The sequence below is a fragment of the Magnolia sinica genome, chromosome 13 (genome assembly GCF_029962835.1).
Source record: "Magnolia sinica isolate HGM2019 chromosome 13, MsV1, whole genome shotgun sequence".
Lineage (NCBI taxonomy): Eukaryota > Viridiplantae > Streptophyta > Magnoliopsida > Magnoliales > Magnoliaceae > Magnolia > Magnolia sinica.
Window position 1 is genome coordinate 40,159,880 of NC_080585.1, and position 18,684 is coordinate 40,178,563.

Consider the following 18,684-nt stretch of genomic DNA (forward strand, 5'->3'; position numbering starts at 1 on the left):
TGATAGATGATACTCAGCGGCCGATAAATCCTATATGTGATGGGCTAGTGATTTAGTTTGAGCTGGATAGACATTGTTTACATGTACCAAGAACCAAAAGTTGACTTCTTCTTTTTTTTTTTGTTTTTTTTTTTTTTTTAAATTTCTACCCTTGGATTGGTGTACATTAATTATTGGACGGTCTAAATGTAAGTACCTAACGTGGTTATTTCAGCAAACAAGTGTTCTCCCGTCCAAACAATATGACTTTGGGATGCGACTTCGTTACAGTGCATTCTACAACTTAGGCTATTTAATTGAGTGAACGTATGACACATGTACAATATCTGAGTACCTGCTTATCAAGCATCAACAGCTGCCAGTGTATCAAAAAATAAATAAAATCCCCGTGGGAATATTTTGATTGAGATCGCTTTACCTGCGTCGCGACTGAGGCCGTGTTCAACATACGTCACCCCATGATGCCCACAGTAGTAGATGGATCGATAATCGAAACCGTCCATTACCTTTTTTCTATTTCTGATTGAGAATTTCAATTAAAAAATATATATATAAAAGATCGATTCCAACCATTGAGTTGCATAGTCAAATATGAACCATCGATAGTATTTCTTTCAACGGTCTAAATTCAATTTCACTATCACCGAAAAAGCGCAAACCTTCATAGTAAATATTCTCCAGTGTTCCATCCATGAGAAAAAGGCATAAGATATTCTGTTCCGATCATCTGAAATCTATATATGCAGTGATGTAAGTGTCAGATCAAGCTGAAATTTATGTTTTCACTTCATCCTATTCTATCCAAGTCCGCATGACCTTATTAATAGGTTGGGTGGTAAAAAAACATCACGGTGGCCCTTAGAAAGTTTTCAACGGTGGGTTTCATTATCACTGCATCTTCCTTTTGATGTGGTCCACAGGAGCTGGGTAACTGCTTAATTTCTTACATTGTATCTTAAAATGACCGTATAAAAATTATTAACGGTGTGGATAACATACTTACATCACGGTGGGTCCTTCAGAACCCTGCCCGACGGATTACAGTCCGGGCAGGAGTAGGACGCAATCCGCGTCCCGCGGGGGGGTGGGGGCGGCGTTTTATGAGACAAGCTAACCTTTTCTCCGGGTCAATGACTCGGTTTGAAATGGTCATCTCTGGCAAACTTATCAAGACTGGCTTTGGTTCTCCTTCTTATAAAACCCTCTATCTCTCTCATCTTCCATCAAAAAGCTAGCTTACAGTTTCTTCTTCTCATTCCAACCACTGGTTTTGCCCATTTCCTTCCTTTCCTGACTCGGGTCGATGGCCGGAGATGAGAAAAAAGCACGTAATATGGAGCAGACACCGACGTGGGCTGTGGCCGTGGTCTGTTTCGCTCTAGTGGTCGTTTCGATATTCATTGAGCACATCATACACCTTGTTGAAAAGGTAAGCTAGGAAAATGAATGACAAAATCAAAAGAGAAGCTCAAATTTTACCTTTACAAATACTAACTGAAATTCTTATGCAGTGGCTAAAGAAGCGTCACAAACGCGCCTTGCATGAAGCACTCGAAAAGATCAAAGCCGGTACACCTTCTTCGATCGCTCATCATTGAATTTATATATGTTTTTAAAATATTAAAAAAAAAATTTTTTTTTTGCAAAAATCTATAGTTCTTGAATTTATGATATGTATAGTATTGCAGAGTTCTAAATTTTGTACAGTGAGGCCCATGGTTTAGTGGTCCACAAAAATGGTTACATGGGTCCCATCATGAACAAAAAATACTCCTTGGTTGAGTGATCCTAGCATTACAATTGAGGACTACAATCCAGAAACAGTCTGAATTTGAGGGATTTAAAGAAAAAATTCACCCATGATTTGTGGGTGTTGGGAGAATTTTGGGGTATAGTCCGTCCATGGTGTGGCCTAACAGATCAACGGTTTGGATCATCTTGTAGTTGCTTTTAGTTAGATTCATGGGACACTGATTTGTGATTGTTTCTGTGTGTAGAACTGATGCTGCTAGGGTTTATATCATTGCTACTAACGGTACTACAAGACCCGATTGCAAAGATATGCGTACCTCAGAGTGTCGGTGACTCATGGCATCCATGTAAGAAGAAGGGATACGGGTCAAAAGGCACTGCCAAATCTGGAAAGGATTCGGATGCAATGGACCAGACCAATGGAAGGAAACTCTTGTGGGGCCCACTCTCAAACGACGGTGGTGATGCCCGGCGCATTTTAGCGGCAGCATACACTGACGGATGCCCTCAGGTGAGAGACACTATTCAGTATTCACCCTTAATGTTATTATACTATACGATGAGGAATTGTAGTGTCTTGATGCATCAATTTGGTACATGTGGGGCCCATGGTCCGTTGATCCAGACTGTTGATTTTTTTGGACCCACCCCAGATGGGATAACCCAAAAGTTTTTCGGATTGAAGGATCTTAGCCAACAAATCTCTTTGGCCTTTCTTTTGGACCGTTGACCTCGTGATGAGCATGATAATCCAAATGCTACATGGTGGGGCGCAACTGATGAGGGCTTGGATCCATGCCACGCTGATACGTGTGAGTTGCGAGTACTAGAGAAGTGTGGGACCAAACGAAAAAAAGAATACATGGGTTTTTACCAAAGTCCGGCCCTGGCAAAAAGAATCTGACACTTCACATGTAAGAGATTGCACTTTGGAGTGCACTCCAAAAACAAAACTAGACAGATGATCCTTACAAATGGTTAGAGGAGTTTTGAATCCTAACCGTCCATTTACAGTCATCAAGGGTCCACCAACCAATGGCTACGATCACCCACTGGGTTTGACTTTAGGAGTGCACTCCGTTCATCACCCCCAATTGATCAAAGGTCCTCTACAGCTGTTGCAGAGAAGAACTTGATGCAACTAGCTACATTTGGGGCCCACCTTGGTGCCTGTATTGAATCCAATGGGTTCTAGCTTCCTAAAATAAAAATCCCAAGCGGGCCACTTATGAGAGTTTGGAGTTTTTTTTTTTTTTTTGGTGGGGGGGGGGGGGAAGGGTTTGTATTTTTTTTTAACACTAGGGCATAAAGTCCTTCCATATTCACATTAGGGCATCTCATGTTTTCTTTTTCTTTTTTTTTTGTTAAAAAGAAAAGGAAAAAAAAGCCTTGCATTGCAAATAGCGGTGCAGGCAGGCCCATGTAAGTGATCAATTCTCAACTTTGATATATAAATGAAAATAAATATTTCATGGTGTTTGATTCACTCCGCTACGTGGATAAGAGACGGGAATTAGGTATAGGCTAAAAAATATTATTAGAGAATAAGCCAAGTTATTCTTTTCTTATTTTAATATATATTAAATTATAAATAATTTAAATTAGTTAAAACTTTTACATAAAATAATTCTTATTGATCTAAGTTATTATATACTAATATCAAGTTCTTTGTCATAGAGCGTGGAAGTGATTCTAGGATGATGTTGAAGTGTGTAATGTATTAGGTGGTCTTACAGATTATCATATATTTTTAATATTTTATTATTATAAATTGAAGAATGATGCAGATTTGGTGGACTAGGTAACCACGAGGTAGGTGGATCCGTTATTATGGACCATCATGACGTATGTGTTTTATATTTACCTCATTCATTCATTTTGTTAGCTTATTTTAGGGCACTAGCCCAAAATTAAAGCAGATCATAGGAATTAGTGGTGATTTAATGCTCATCATTAAAAACATTTTATGGCCTACCATAATATTTATTTGACATCTAACCTATTGATAAGGTCTCACGGACCTAGACGAAGGGAAAATACAAATATCAGTTTGATCTGAAACTTGAATATATGGCCTTTAAGAAGTTTTTAATGGCGGGTTTTTAATCACTATTATTCCTATATATGTAGTCCACTTGAGATTTGGATCTGTTTCATTCTTGACCTTATACCCTATAATGAGCTCACAAAACAGATGGAGACAGGATATAAAATACATACATTATGATTTGCCTCACAGTAACGGATCCACCAAATCTGCTTGTAGACAAGGAAACCCAATTCCATATTCAAATACACTTGACTTTAAGCATAAGGATATATTATATTAGGTTCCTGTCTATTCGATCTTACATTATTTTTAGAGTTTGTTTAACTCAAGTCATGACTTAGTCGAGCTATAAGAGACCACACACCAAGTTGTTCTGATGATCACAACCATCCATATTCTGGATGATAGGTTATGCAGGCCACTGTAACAAACTTGCATTGAATAGATGATTCTGAAAAGGAAATTAATGAATCTAGGATATCAAAATGATTTTTTTTTTTTTTTTTTTAATTACTCACATAAAATTCCTAAGCATTGAAGGTGGAACATCTTTGAAGCATGATTATTGGACCATAGCTCACTTAGAGGATCGACGGTTTCAATCATTGTACCATCTTTTTGGTGTGGGCCCTTGGGACAACTCATTCCGGAGATCCCATGGCACGATGAAGGCAAAACATGCAAAAAGAATTCTTAGATCTAACATACTATGAATAAGATAACCACCGTGAATGGGAATTCAATAAAATAAAAGATAATACAAGCATTTTCAAGATGTGTCGGGAACATGCAGAGAAATGCTTAAGAGAGGCGCAATATTTTAAAACATGAACTTGACTTTGACCTGTTTTTGCAGGCGGTACTAGCCAATCAAATCACCACCAATTTCTGCTTGAAAATGTGTTTTCAATAAAATAATTAAAAATAGAAGGAATTAATGAGCAATTTCCTAGTACCATAGTTGGTTAGTTTTTATTTTATAGTACTAGTTGTGGGTCCGAGCCATTTATCAGTCATCCTTTTGTTGATCATGCAGGGTAAAGTTGCATTCGTTTCAACCTATGCAATCCATCAGCTCCACATATTCATCTTCGTGTTGGCGGTTGTTCATGTGCTTTACTGTATTATCACCCTGTTTTTGGGTCGGGCCAAGGTAAACGGTCCAACATTTCTGTATTCTTTTTGTGGAAATTCTATTTTTAGAGTCGACCGCAGAGAAATTTGAACTTTGTGGTTTTGCTTGAATTGCAGATGAGAAAATGGAAAGTGTGGGAACAAGAAACCAAGACCGTGGAATACCAGTTTTCGCATGGTAATTAAAGTTATAAAAATAAAATTACAAAAAATCATCATCAACAGATCATTTGAATGTGCTGTGCCCATATCGCTGTTGAATGTGATGCACAACTAGTTCATTTGATTCTCAACTGAGTTAACTCAGTTGAACTTTGAGTTGGGTCGATTTTCACAAGGGCATTGACAGAATTAAATAGGCAAAGATGCTTATTTAAAACATAGGTTGCATTTTTTGTGTTTATTTAGCTTCTAATCTACTTTCATCTTCGAATGTAACTTTATATATCATGATATATTGTTTTAGAGAATATGTGGGGCCTACTTTGGTGCATGTACAGAATCCAACCTGTCAAGCGCGATGGTCCTAAATGAAAGTGGGTTGGCCCAAAATTCAGATCAATCCAACCATTAAATTTTCATCATGTAAATTTGGAGGTTTTTGGATGGTTATTCATTATTTTATATGGTGTGGCCACCCGATGGTTGGATAAGCTTGATTTTCATAATACCCCATCATCATGGTGTGGTTCACTTGATGGTTAGGTTAGATGGCATGCATACAACATGGTGGGTCCCATATGGGCAGTTAAATAACCGTAAGCCCTATCCTAACTAACTGGGGTTGGTGACACTTAATCATGTTGGCTCTGCCATTCCACTCTAGCTATCAAGGACCATGACGTTTTTTCACCTAGTTAATTGACTTCTACATGCAGATGAATAACCTTATTCACCAACGGTTGTAGAGGATCCAGCCTAGGTGGACCCCATATGATTGGACGTGGTCTTTATCTACCGTATCCACTTGAGAATGGTGAAAGTGATATAAGGTAGTCATCAGGCAAAGTGGAGTAGGAATATACCATGGCATGTATAGATTGGCAATCCATTCATCAAGTGGACTACGCTTGTCCGAGAAAAATGGACAATTAATAAGACACCATGACAGTTGTGACCGTAAATAACATGTGTGACACGTATGCGATGATTCATCTTTTTAATATCTCTTGATATATGTATATGTATTTGTATATGTATATATGTATATATGTGTAGATACACATTATAGATTTTCTTTCTATGAATGGTGGGAAACATGACCCATGCAAAATTCATGTGGTTGACAGATCCGGAGAGGTTTCGATTCGCAAGGGAGACGTCCTTCGGACGACGACACTTGAACTTTTGGAGCAGATCACCGGTTCTTATCTGGATTGTAAGAAATCAAAATATCATTCTCTTTTTATTTTATTTTATTTTTTATTTTTAATATTCCCTCGTGTCCATATAATCATTCTAAAAAAACCATGACTCAGTTCGACTCGTTTGGTCCTAAGTCAAGTTGTGACTTGGCCAACTCACCCACATCATGGTTTCACGACATAGCGACTCAGTCCGACTTGTTTGGAGCCGAGTCAAGTTGTGACTGAGCCAAGTCACCAACTTCATGGTTTTAGGACAAGGCGGCTTAGTCTAACTCATCTGGTCATGAGTCAAGTTGTAACTCAGCCAAATCACCCACGTCATGGTTTTAAGACACGGTCGTTTAGTCTGACTCATCTGGTCCTGAGTCGAGTTTAGACCTGGCCAAGTCACCTACTTCATGGTTTTAAGACATTGAGACTCAGTCTAACGCGTCCGGTCCTGAGTTAACTCCGCTAAGTCCCCCAGTTCATGTTTTTGAGACATGAGACTTGGTCTGACTCGTTCAATCCCGAGTCAAGTTGTGACTCGTTCAATTCAACTCAGAGACTCACCCTAGTTTTAAATACTAAAATGTAAAAATACTAATGAGGATAACCTCTAGCACAAGTGTCAAGTTGGTTGGTACCGCCTTATCAACAGGGAAACCAAGCTAGGACACATCTTTTTCAATGAGAGATGCTCTTGCACCTTTAGAGCACTATAGCTATAGTACTCCTATTTGTACTGGGACACTTAAGATAATCCAATTGACTGATTTAGACTGTCCATTGGGTCGGTCCAACATATATAGGAATGCTCACATGCGTACCTTCTTACCTGAGCACCCATGAACACCTTTGCACAAGTGTAATGGGCACAGAATCTGAACAGTCCATTTGATGTAGCACTCTTTGAAACCTCATCAGCCCAACCTTCAGCCTAATACAAAACTCTAGTGGGCCATGGAAAAAGGAAACAATTACATCCCTTAATTTGGGTTTCTCTTTGACATGACCTACTAGAATATTGGATCAGGTTGAAAATTGGCCCATAAAGTTTCAAGGGATGCCGCATCATGTAGACCATTTAGAATCCGTGCCCATGACACGTGTGCAAAGTGTTCATGGCCCATGTAAGAAGGTGTGCAGGTGAGCACATATATATGTGTGTGTGCACGTGATGGGCGGTCGAGATGGTTCACACAAAAATATGTCTGAAACAACCAGGAGCATCATAACTTATTGTTCCCTAATAGCACTGGAGCATTTCTCATTTTCAATTGTCTTAATCTGACTACCATGCAGCATACTACCAATTAAGAACATGATTGTGATTTTTAAAGAAACCAGGCGGTCCATTTATTTCAATCCACCCAAGTCAACCAGAATAAGATAGCACATAGTGTTTAATTTTTATATTGATTCCCTCGTTAATTGGGACACGCCTTATGTGGGCCACCAATATCTTTTTCTTTTTCTTTTCTTTCAAATTAGGAATTTTACCAAATAATTAAGAGTCGGGATCCTCTGTTATCAGGTCAACAGATAATTCCTATTACCCTAATGGTTTGGCGTCCGAAGCTGTTTTTTATTATTTTTTATTTTTTTAGTGAGTAGTGACGTGGACCAATGAGAATTAGGGTATCAGGAATTCTCTGTTGACCCGATAACAGAGGATCCGGACTCAATAATTAATGCCTCCAATCACCAGTATTCCCTAGCAATGCTTTATGAAAGTTGTGAAGCCCACGTGGTATGTCTCTTACATGTGTGGGTCCAATCTTAGGGTGGACCAATTCATAAAAAAAATAATAAAAAAATGTAGGCTTAGATATTTTGTTCGTGTCATTGTCACGATGTTTATTACGTGGGTCCCCTGCGTATATTGAGTTTTATTAGGGAAATAGTACTACGAGGTCAACCTCATTAGAACTTACCATGAGGTCGAGCTATGTGGGCCCCACTGTGATGTGTGTCTAAATCTACTGCATCAGTCAGATGCTCCATTCTATGGTGGGACACAGGCTTAAAATTCAAGTTAATCCATGACTTTGGTGGGCCACACCACATACAACAGTTGAGAGGGGTTATACTCTCATTAAAACATTCATAAAATCAGTTAATGGGTCCATCTAAATGTGGTTCACAAATGCAGCCCATCCATTGTGTGTGTCCCACTTGTATTAGAGGTCATACCAAGTTTCAGCCACATAAAAAAACTCATGTGGCTCCCCCAAGTGCTTTTAAATGTTTTAGGCATGTCTTCACATGGGTTTAGATGGTATGGCCCACCTGAGTTCCATATATGGATATTTTTGGCATATCCCATAACCTAAATGATAACCATAAAATTCACTGTTTTAATGTTCGACATACGTCACGGTGGGGTCCGCACAACTCGACATCACTGGAAGTTCTCAATTCCCATGAGGTCGACCTCCTATTACCATTTACCCCCTTTATAATTCCATTTCTCGGAAAGCACCTCCCAGTAATTTTTAATTATAAAGGCATTATTTGTAAAATATAAATTTCCTAGGAATTTTGAAAATCCTTGAAATTTTTATAAAATCATTTGAAATGACAAAATAAGGGCGTGGAATCCAATAAACATGAGATTAGGTCTCACACTAGCCAGATTGTCAGGTTAATTTTCCTTTTTTGTGGACAAAAACTCAATGAGTGGCTTAGATTGATTTTTGCATGTGACCACACCACTCGGATGTCCCACGTACTTGCCAGCTCAGCTTGCTTGCAGTGTGTGGGGGTAGAAACTTACATATGGAGGTTGAGTACATCTTCTTTAACTAAGCTTCCTTTGTCTGCCAGCTGTTCTGGCTCCCACCACCATAAACGGTGGATAGGCTAAAATAAATGAGGCTGGTCCACTTGCCAGGTAAGCCACATGGGAGATGGTCCAAAGAAATTGACCAGCAAGCGAAATTCAATATAAATTTGTGGCCGGCAGTTCAGTAGACACACCCCATTTTTGGCGGGAGATGATCAGGTGAGAGGGATCCAGAGGTGGGTGGGACCCCTGACTGTGAGCCCACTCTGGTGTATGTGACTACATCCCGTCCATCTATATTGAAACCTCATTTTAGAATATGATCCAAAAAATGAAGCAGTTCCAAATCCCATATGAGCCATGGTACACGAGACACTAGTGATTGACCATTAAAAACTTATCGTGAGCTACAAATGTTTTGGGTCAAGATGATATTTGTGTGATCTATTTATCTAGGTGTTTGTGACTTTATCAACCAGTTGGATGGCAAATAAACATTTCAGTTGAATTCATAAAGCTTTTATTGATGGGGATTCAATCACAACTATTTCCTGTGGTCCAGTACTCCTAAAATTTGAGTCATCTTCATTTTTGGTATCATGTCCTAAAACGGGCTTTTAAATTGGTTGGACAGCATGGATTTAATACACATACATCACTGTGAGTCCCACAATCAGGGGTCCCCCACGTGTCCATCCGGGTCTCACCTACTCAATTCCCATTTTCGTCCTTGAGCATTTATATGGTTGGGTCCTTTGTGACAGACAGCTTAGAAGTCACGCATCCGTTATAAGTATGTGTGAGTGGGAAGCGCTACCAATCAATCCTGATATTTCGGTCTTTTTAAACTTTCTTACGGTAGCAAATATTTCAACCTTCTTTTTTTATTTTTTTCCAGAATTTTCAATACAAGCTTTATTATAAAGTTATAATAAAAGTTGTATGTTAATTATTAAACTAATGCAAATCCTCATCTTTTATTCGAGCTTATGATATACAATAAGAGCAAAAATCACTCCCAAGTTCACTGGCCGCCATACAACCTAAACATTAAACTACAATTAGATCCGATTAATTTGGTCGATTAAATTCCATAGATCCAGCCGATTTGGTATGCCCAAATCTCCAACAAGTTCGATTATATTTTATTACAAAGGTTGTGATCAAAATCAACAAGTTGCACAATAAACACATGATGTACCAAATTTCATGTCACCCATGTGTGGAACTTTGACTATTAAGTTTTCTTTTTCTTTTTTAACTTTACATTTTTCTCATACAAGTTTAACCTAATTAATTAATGAATTAATATTATTTTATTTATGATGGTATTTATTTTATACTCTATTTAATGAATCCCTCACATATGATATCTTTTCCCAACCTTCTAACACAAGGGGGCTCTCACTAAGTTGGGCCTATCTTTCAAATCCCATTAGGTCCTTGGACTAAAAGATCCTTTTCTTTAGTTGAGTGTGGACCATCATTCTATTTCTCTTCTTAAGCATCTATCTTAATCTACGAAATCAAGCGTCGATGCAGAAAGCGACAAATCAACGGTCCACATTTATCCAAATGGAAAACCCAAACGTACAAGTATGGGGTGGTTTTGGGTGCACGTACGCCTATATCATACCTGGACCGATCCATTGACACCCGTAAAATTGTAAAATATGTGGTGATTTTAGTTTTCTTTTTCTTGAATAGAATTTCTAATTCGGTTTCATGTTTACAGGTTTGTTTCTTCAGACAATTCGTGAGGTCTGTTCCAAAAGTGGACTACTTAACCCTGAGACATGGATTTATAATGGTAATTTAAGATTTTCACAGGACCCATCTGATAAAAATGCCCATATAACCTTTTACTTATTATAATTCCATCCAATTTTCAGGCCCACTTGGCTCCGCAGAGCTCGACTAAATTCGATTTTCAGAAATACATCAAAAGATCACTTGAAGAAGATTTCAAAGTCGTCGTTGGGATTAGGTGAGCATATCTTACTAATATAATCTCTCTCTCTCTCTCTCTCTCTCTCTACAATCAAGGGTGGGCCTCATATGGGTCTTGGTCATAACGTGGCCTGCTTGACGGTGGGTCACGCCATAGCCTACGTTTTGCAGAAAATTTTTAAGGCCCAGTCCTATAAAGGAATAAACTCATATTGCATTATAATTAGTGGGTTTCGGTCTGAAATTAAAGGCGGCCAGAGCCTACTTTATGGCCTGATTTACAAAGTGGACCATTCAAAACCCGTTCCGGCTGTTTCGGACTCACCATTGGGTCTAGGAACACTTCATGGGCCACCAAGCAAATATCACAGTAACTTCAATGTGAAAGCTTGCACTCTTATTTCTAACCATCTATTTGCAATTCATTGATAGAATTATAAATAACCCATGAAGAGGCCCACCAAATGGATAGTGGAAATACTTGATAAGATCTATCTTTCTGTAGATGATCTTGACCGTCCATTGATTTGTTAAAACTAGTCAATAAGATGTTTGCCATGTTTGCAGCCCTATATTATGGTTCTTCGCTGTGCTCTTCCTGATGAGCAACGCACACGGTGAGCAATCTCAACTATTATTTAGCTGGTCCTTACATTTCTCTTTTAAAACCGGTGGGGCAGTCAATGGGCTGGGCCTTAGTTCATATTGGCCCATAGTTCAAACGATTCAATTTTTTTGTGGCCCATTTATAGCCCAACTACTAGGTTTTTTATTTTTATTTTTTATAAGAATAATCTGAACAAAATTGTGGTGTTTGGTTGTGGACAGGAGGATATGCTTATCTATGGCTACCTTTCATTCCTTTGATCGTAAGCACCTTCATCATAGCTCTATCGTAGATGGTTTCTACCACACGAGTGGCACATGTGTAGTATCGAGGCCGTTCAGCAGGTCGCCCCTTGTTGAATGTTTCCCAAGCCAAAAATAAAAAATAAAAAATCAGGCCAGTCCACTGGTAAGGTGGACTACGTGTACAAGAAATGGCCCATGCTACACACTCAATGTACACATGTAGGCCCAACGGCGGCAACCCGCGCGCATGGGTAGGAAGCAGTCACCGGCGGGCCATTCTGATCAATGGCATGGCACATGCAGGCACTTGCATTTGGTTTTTGATTTTGATCATTGATCATTTGGATTGACAATTTGATATTATGGGCCACAGATCATTCTACTGGTGGGGACAAAGCTTCAGGTGATAATCACAAGGATGGGGCTGCAGATTCAAGACCGTGGTGATGTCGTTAAGGGCGTCCCTGTTGTCCAACCCGCCGACAAACACTTCTGGTTCCATCGGCCTCGGCTCGTACTCTTCCTCATCAATTTTATTCTTTTTCAGGTGCCCACTTCGCTAATGTCCACTAATGACGTGTTTGGATGCACTATTGAATTGAATTGCGACAACTACTTCGATGAGCTAAAATAACTACATTGTATTAATATTAAATCGCGATCAGGCTACATTGAAGTTGGCCTGGAAAGAAGCAGTTTGATTACTTATAAAAATGCTTCTAAGTGGGCCTTGTGTTCCGAACATTGGGTGTGGTCCACTCATCAAGTGCCCCAAGTGGCAAGAAAATGGATGAATAAAAGGATGGGCCCACAATCCACATTGAGTGTAAACATATGGCCCACGGAATTTTATTTATATTTTTAACACTGTATGATTTGAATGTTGCAGAATGCATTTCAACTCGCCTTCTTCGCGTGGACTTGGGTACGAATCTCGCCTCTTTTTAATTCAAACAAGACACTTCGGATTTTCTTTCTATTTCTTTTTTCTTTTCTTTTTTATTATTTTTTCTAACATGTTTGGATTGCTCATTTGCAGTATACATTCGGACTCCGATCTTGCTTCCATGAGCATTTGGAAGACGTGATTATCAGAATATCAATGGGGTGAGTTGAATAACTAGATAGTGTAGTGATATCATCATGCTTAAAAGACTTGGCGACTTGGACTGAATCATCTGGTCTTGAGTCTAACTCGTTACTCCGCCGTGGCCGAATAGGCTTGAGTTGCCGGAGGTGGGGGCGACTTGTCTGGTCTTGAGTCAACATGTGACTTGGCCAAGGCCGAATAGGCCCGAGTTGCAGGAGTTGGCGGTGACTGGTGTTGAACTGGATTAGGTTGGAATGGGTCTGAGTCAACTCAGACGAGTCGAATGGGACTCGTCCGAGTCTTAAAATCATCCCATCATCTTGTAATGTCTGGGATCTACTCTAAACTATCAGCATGTGTTGCCCAATGTGGCCTACATGCAGAGGTGGTTGGATGATCAGAACCGTTCATCCATTGGGTCTGTTTTAGATGGGTTATGGCGCGATGATCATTAGCTGAAATGATGATATTGACCACTGATTTGATTTATTGAGTTGAATGTGACCCATTGAAAATTTTTCTTTGCAATGACATCGACGGTAAGAATTAGAGTGGCCTATCTCGGGTACACTTGAAAGATGGACGGTACACACGGCATGTGTATGATGATCTGAACTGTGCATTAGTCATATCTCTCCATAGGACTACTGACCAAAATCGCAGCAATCAGATTATCCTAACCATGTATAAAATGGTGCGTAAATGTTCATCAGATTTCAATGATTGTTGTACACAACTTTTTAAATGGTAAGGATTGTCTAATTGTTCTGATTTTTGGCGCATGAACCATTCATGGTTGTCCCTGATGAATGAATGGTCTGGATCATCTCGTACATGTGTGTTTCTTTATGAATTAATTATTCATTATACACATATTTACACCCCACGACACACATAATATATAATTATCCCGTAATACGGTAAGCCGCACGACATGTTGCCCCACTACTTGTGATTGGATACAAAAGCCAAACCGATCCACTCATCAAGTGGGTCACTGATGCAAGACAGCTAACTACTTGCTCTAAAAGCTCAAATTGATAGATCATGACTAATTAATCACTTTATCTCATGGTCCAGGCCTCACATGGGTTAGGACCTCTTTCTAATCCCTCATGATCCCTACTTCACACGAGCCACTCGCTTCACACTAGTGAGACTCACCTCACACGGCCGGCCACCCCGAGTGTACCCCTACATCCCACAGGCAATCTACTCAAACCCGGTGTAAAAATGCCTTGCATTAGGTACATACATTGGGTGAGATGTCAATTTCAATAGTGTGGCCAAGCCGATGAGTGGACAACCATCCATTTTTCCAACTAAGCCAAGATCTTTCTAGTGGGCGAACATAGTATTTAGAAAAAAAACATGTCATCTTGTTCTAACAACCAACATGCGTTTTGTTGCACCAGGGTCCTCATACAAATATTGTGCAGCTATGTGACACTCCCTCTCTATGCGTTGGTAACACAGGTAATTACATTTTCCATCACTTGCAGTATATCCATCCATCATCAGAAATTCCATTGCAATTTCTGGTGGGCCATCATAATCTAACATGATAATATATATCCACAGATGGGTTCAAACATGAAGCCCACCATATTCAATGAAACAGTAGCTACAGCTCTAAGGAAATGGCACCACACAGCTAGAAAGCACGTAAAGGCGAACCACAACCGGTCCGGGACTGTCACACCAACGTCTCCAAGGACACCAAGGACCCCCACCCACGGCTTCTCACCTGTCCATCTCTTACGCAATCACCGGAGCGAGGTCGACAGCCGATTCTATCACTCCGATAATGAACGTTCAGATGCCGAAGGATCACCCTCCCCATCGCACCACACGTTTGAGGGCTCATCTTACCATCAACATGGACATTGGAGCCAGGCCGAACCGGAGAGAGAAATGGAAGACTTTCCTAAACAGCCAACAGCGACGGGTCAACATGAAATCAATGTACATTCTGGTGATTTCTCCTTTGCCAAGTGACGGCGATGATGATTTTTATGGAGCTTGGACTACAGCTTTCTTTCTATGGAAATTCACACCATCGCCACCACCTTTCGTTGATTCCATGCAACAGCAATTGCATCAACGGCCACAGCATGGATGTGAAATGGGCCCATGCAATGGTGCAACACATTGGATGACATTTTATGTAATATAATATGATTGTGATGCACTGAGCCATCGTTTATATTGGATGAAAGATGGAATGATATTTTTAAGATGTTGTATACATTGTCTGGACAACATGGGTCAATCTGTGAGTTTTAAGGTTTTGAATTAGGAGTGGCAATGGGTTGGGTTAGGGTTGGGTCCTCGCGCTGGCCCTAGATCGTGAATTGCCAACTTGTTCCAGTCGACTCAGACCAGCTGGTCAAGCCCAATCAGATTCAATACCGCAGTCATCACTCAAAATATGCATGACTTGCCGTGACTCGGGCGAGTTGTGACTCGACTCGAGATTGCATACGTTAGTTCAAGTCACCGAGTCAAAAAACAATGCCCTGTAGGACTAGGCCTAAATGAGTAGGAATGGCCCTACCGATCTCCTCGGGTATTGAAAAGACTTAAATGATCAATGGTTGAAAATAGTCCAGTCACTATAAGAAATATGGAATTTAGGTGCATGCTTACTAGCGGCCAACATAAACAGCTAGTTTATATATGAGTTAGTGGCCATTGGTAAAAGTATTTACTGGCGGTCACAAAGTCAGCTGTCACCAAAATCCCTCGGTAAACGATCCCAACAAAATCATCTTTTTCATTTCCGCCTATCCCAAAAATATCACCTCTCTCTTCATTTCTAGGGTTTTTCTGAGTCTTCTCTACCCACTAGAGATTTCTTTATTTGTTTTCTATGAGATACAATCTTTTTCGATTCTCTTCTATCGATGAGAGATTTGAAATAGATGGCTCACATTTCACCTTTGAAAAGCATTTTTGTCTGAAAAATTTTGACTTCTTCCCAATAGAAAAGTCTTATATCTTACTAGAAAACATGCCCTTTCGAAAACTCCTTACAAAACCCTCTCTATCTCATTCACTCACTTCCCTCCTAACAGAAACCTTAACCCTACGATCAGTCAATCCCCCTCTTAGTGTTTGTTGGATTTTCATTAGACAGATTTTGTGTGCATTAACCAAATGGACCATTCGATTTGTAATATTTCTTTGCATGCATGTTGAGATGCATTTCTAATGTATGGAGGTTTTGATTTGTGAATTTTGATTGGGACTCTTCCTTTGGGGTTTGTGATTTGGGCATGCTGAATTTTTATTTTTATTTTTTAAACTTTGATTTGGGTGTTTCATTTGGGGTTCTTGATTTGAATATTTGATTTAGGAATTCATGATATAGGATTTGATTCAGGGTTATGATTTAGGAGTTTTAATTTGGAATTTTTTATTGGAAATTTTAATTTGGGAATCGAGTTAGGGATTTCAATATGGACATTTTATTTGGTGCATTTGATTTGGGCCTTATTGAATTAGGACTACTGATTATCTTTCTTAACCATTACCCATAGTCTTTAATAATCTCCAAAGATCGGTTTGGTATTGAGCAAATTTTGGTTGGGTTAGGCCAGGTTAGGAATAATCACATGTATTCAGGTCTAGTTGGTTCGGCTTTGATCAGTCAGATGAATTTACTATTTTTAGTAAGTTATTATTTTAGAAATGCTTATTATTTTATGATGATATGAAGTTATGGCTTATATAAGTCATATTAAAGGCATCATTATGATCGATTTTATTCTATTTTATTTTTAGGTTTTTCACCTTGTGAATTGGAGGTTTCTGTTAGAGGAAGAAGAAGGCAATCTCTTCCCACCCCTTTCCACCACACACCCGCTACACCATTTCTCCAATTTCATCCCATTTATTTTAAAAAAATCAATTTCTTCCATTTTCATCCTTCAATTTGAAAATGCTAGTCTAAAATTTATGTCAATGTATGTAAAATATCCATAGATATGGATTTCTAACTTGTTTCTACCAAAGCTATATCAAATAACTGAATATAAGGAAGCAAAACTAATTTATCACCAAATGAGTTCCAACTCGTTTTTACTCTTTGATTTGATTTCTCTCAAAACAATTCAAATTGATCGTTACCTAAATCCTCCTATGGATAATTCTTCCAAAACATTTTAGGAAAAGAGGTTTTTTTTTCTTTTTTAGATTTTATGATTTTTTTTATTATTATTCTCTCCTTCATTTAATTGTTGGCATCTCAACAATATATGTATCTTCAAGGCTCTCTCAAAGATAGTTTTTTGTTGTTCTTATCCTTTAGAAAAAAAGTACTCGCTTACTTTTCAATTATCTCTTTCCATTCCATCATGTCCATTAAAATTGTTGCATTCTGATATATATGGTTATCTCTTTATTATTCAATAAAGGGTTTTAAGTATTGTATTTTGTTTGTTGATGATATTCTAAATATTTTTGGATTCATCATATAAATCTTAAATCAAAGCTTTAGATTATTTTGTGAAATTTAAAATTTTTATTAAATTTTTTCTTTCAAAACTAATCCATTACAAATAGATGGATGGAGAGAATATATTAGTAACTGTTTTCAACTTTTTCTCTCTCAACATAGGACCTTTTACCACATGTCATGTCCCTAAATAATAGAGTATCTGAATGGAAGGATTAACAAATAGTTGATACTGATCTCACACTTTTAGCTCAGGCCGGTATGCCTTTTATCTTTCGAGTTTAAGCTTTCAATGCCTTAAACGACTTGATTAATAGACTTTTTGACAAAGTGTTAGACTATATATCTCCTAATGAAATTTATTTCACAAAACTCCAAACTATTCTACTCTTCAGTATTTGGATGTGCATGTACTTACATCCTTATAATAAAAATAAATTAGAATTTAGATCCAAACAAAGTGATTTTTTTGAGGACATTCTCTTCATCGTCAAAGATTTAGGTTTTTGGATAAAGACACTGAGAGGGTCATTCTATCTCGCCATGTTATTTATATTTCCCTACACGCCCTCCCCTGATTTTCATTCTGAGGAATCGGCTTCACCTATAGCCATTTATCCATTATAACCATCTCCCTTGGAACAACTACCTAATCTTAATGCTATACCCAACCTGTCATTTTCCCCATCTCCCACTGATTTACCTGCACAACCTCCATTGCCCCATAGTCCCAATTCACTCTCTATTCCTTTACCTAAACAGCTTACACCATCTCATATATCATCTTTTCCTTTACATGAACAACCCACCTTGTCCCACCCACAATAACCTTTAGTTCAATAGTGAAACACATTATCATTCAGATGGTCTTAGCACTTGCTATAAATCAACATTAGAAAATGCAGCAACTTGATGTTCAAAATCCCCTTTTCCATGAAATTTTAAATAATAAAAAAAAGTGTATATGCGAAAATACTACAAGAAAACGCAGCTTTATTGGCACAATTTTTACCAGCGGCCATCTATAATTGTCGGTGATAATGAGAATCACCGGCAGCCATCCAAAAATGCCCCTGATTTTGGTATGTGGGCACCAGTAAAATGTTGGTTATTAAAATATAAAAAAACATCAAGAGGGTTTTTCATTTCCCTCTCTCTATTCCAATTTTGTCGCTCTCCCTTCCTCATCTCTCTCTCTCGTCTCGTGCGCTTCTCCCATATTGGATTTGGAACTTTTAATCTTCTATCTTGCCTCCAAATCTC

General features: G+C 38.7%; 1 protein-coding gene across 2 annotated transcripts in view; it reads left to right on the forward strand.

Annotated features, from left to right (window-relative positions):
- The first annotated feature begins 1,182 nt into the window (after positions 1–1,182).
- The window catches only part of LOC131223640 (MLO-like protein 6), a 39,238-nt gene continuing 21,736 nt past the window's right edge, over positions 1,183–18,684 (forward strand). Inside the window, exons 1-15 of one of the 2 annotated variants that reach the window (XM_058219093.1) lie at positions 1,183–1,429; positions 1,512–1,569; positions 1,998–2,263; positions 4,839–4,955; positions 5,054–5,114; positions 6,226–6,314; positions 10,806–10,880; positions 10,963–11,057; positions 11,588–11,637; positions 11,849–11,889; positions 12,246–12,419; positions 12,762–12,797; positions 12,912–12,979; positions 14,378–14,438; positions 14,544–15,212. In XM_058219093.1, the coding sequence (XP_058075076.1) occupies positions 1,304–1,429; positions 1,512–1,569; positions 1,998–2,263; positions 4,839–4,955; positions 5,054–5,114; positions 6,226–6,314; positions 10,806–10,880; positions 10,963–11,057; positions 11,588–11,637; positions 11,849–11,889; positions 12,246–12,419; positions 12,762–12,797; positions 12,912–12,979; positions 14,378–14,438; positions 14,544–14,960 (1,734 nt within the window). In that variant the 5' untranslated portion in view covers positions 1,183–1,303 and the 3' untranslated portion in view covers positions 14,961–15,212. Of the gene's footprint in view, positions 1,430–1,511; positions 1,570–1,997; positions 2,264–4,838; positions 4,956–5,053; positions 5,115–6,225; positions 6,315–10,805; positions 10,881–10,962; positions 11,058–11,587; positions 11,638–11,848; positions 11,890–12,245; positions 12,420–12,761; positions 12,798–12,911; positions 12,980–14,377; positions 14,439–14,543; positions 15,213–18,684 lie in introns of those variants that run through there. The other variant, XM_058219094.1, reaches the window with a different exon arrangement.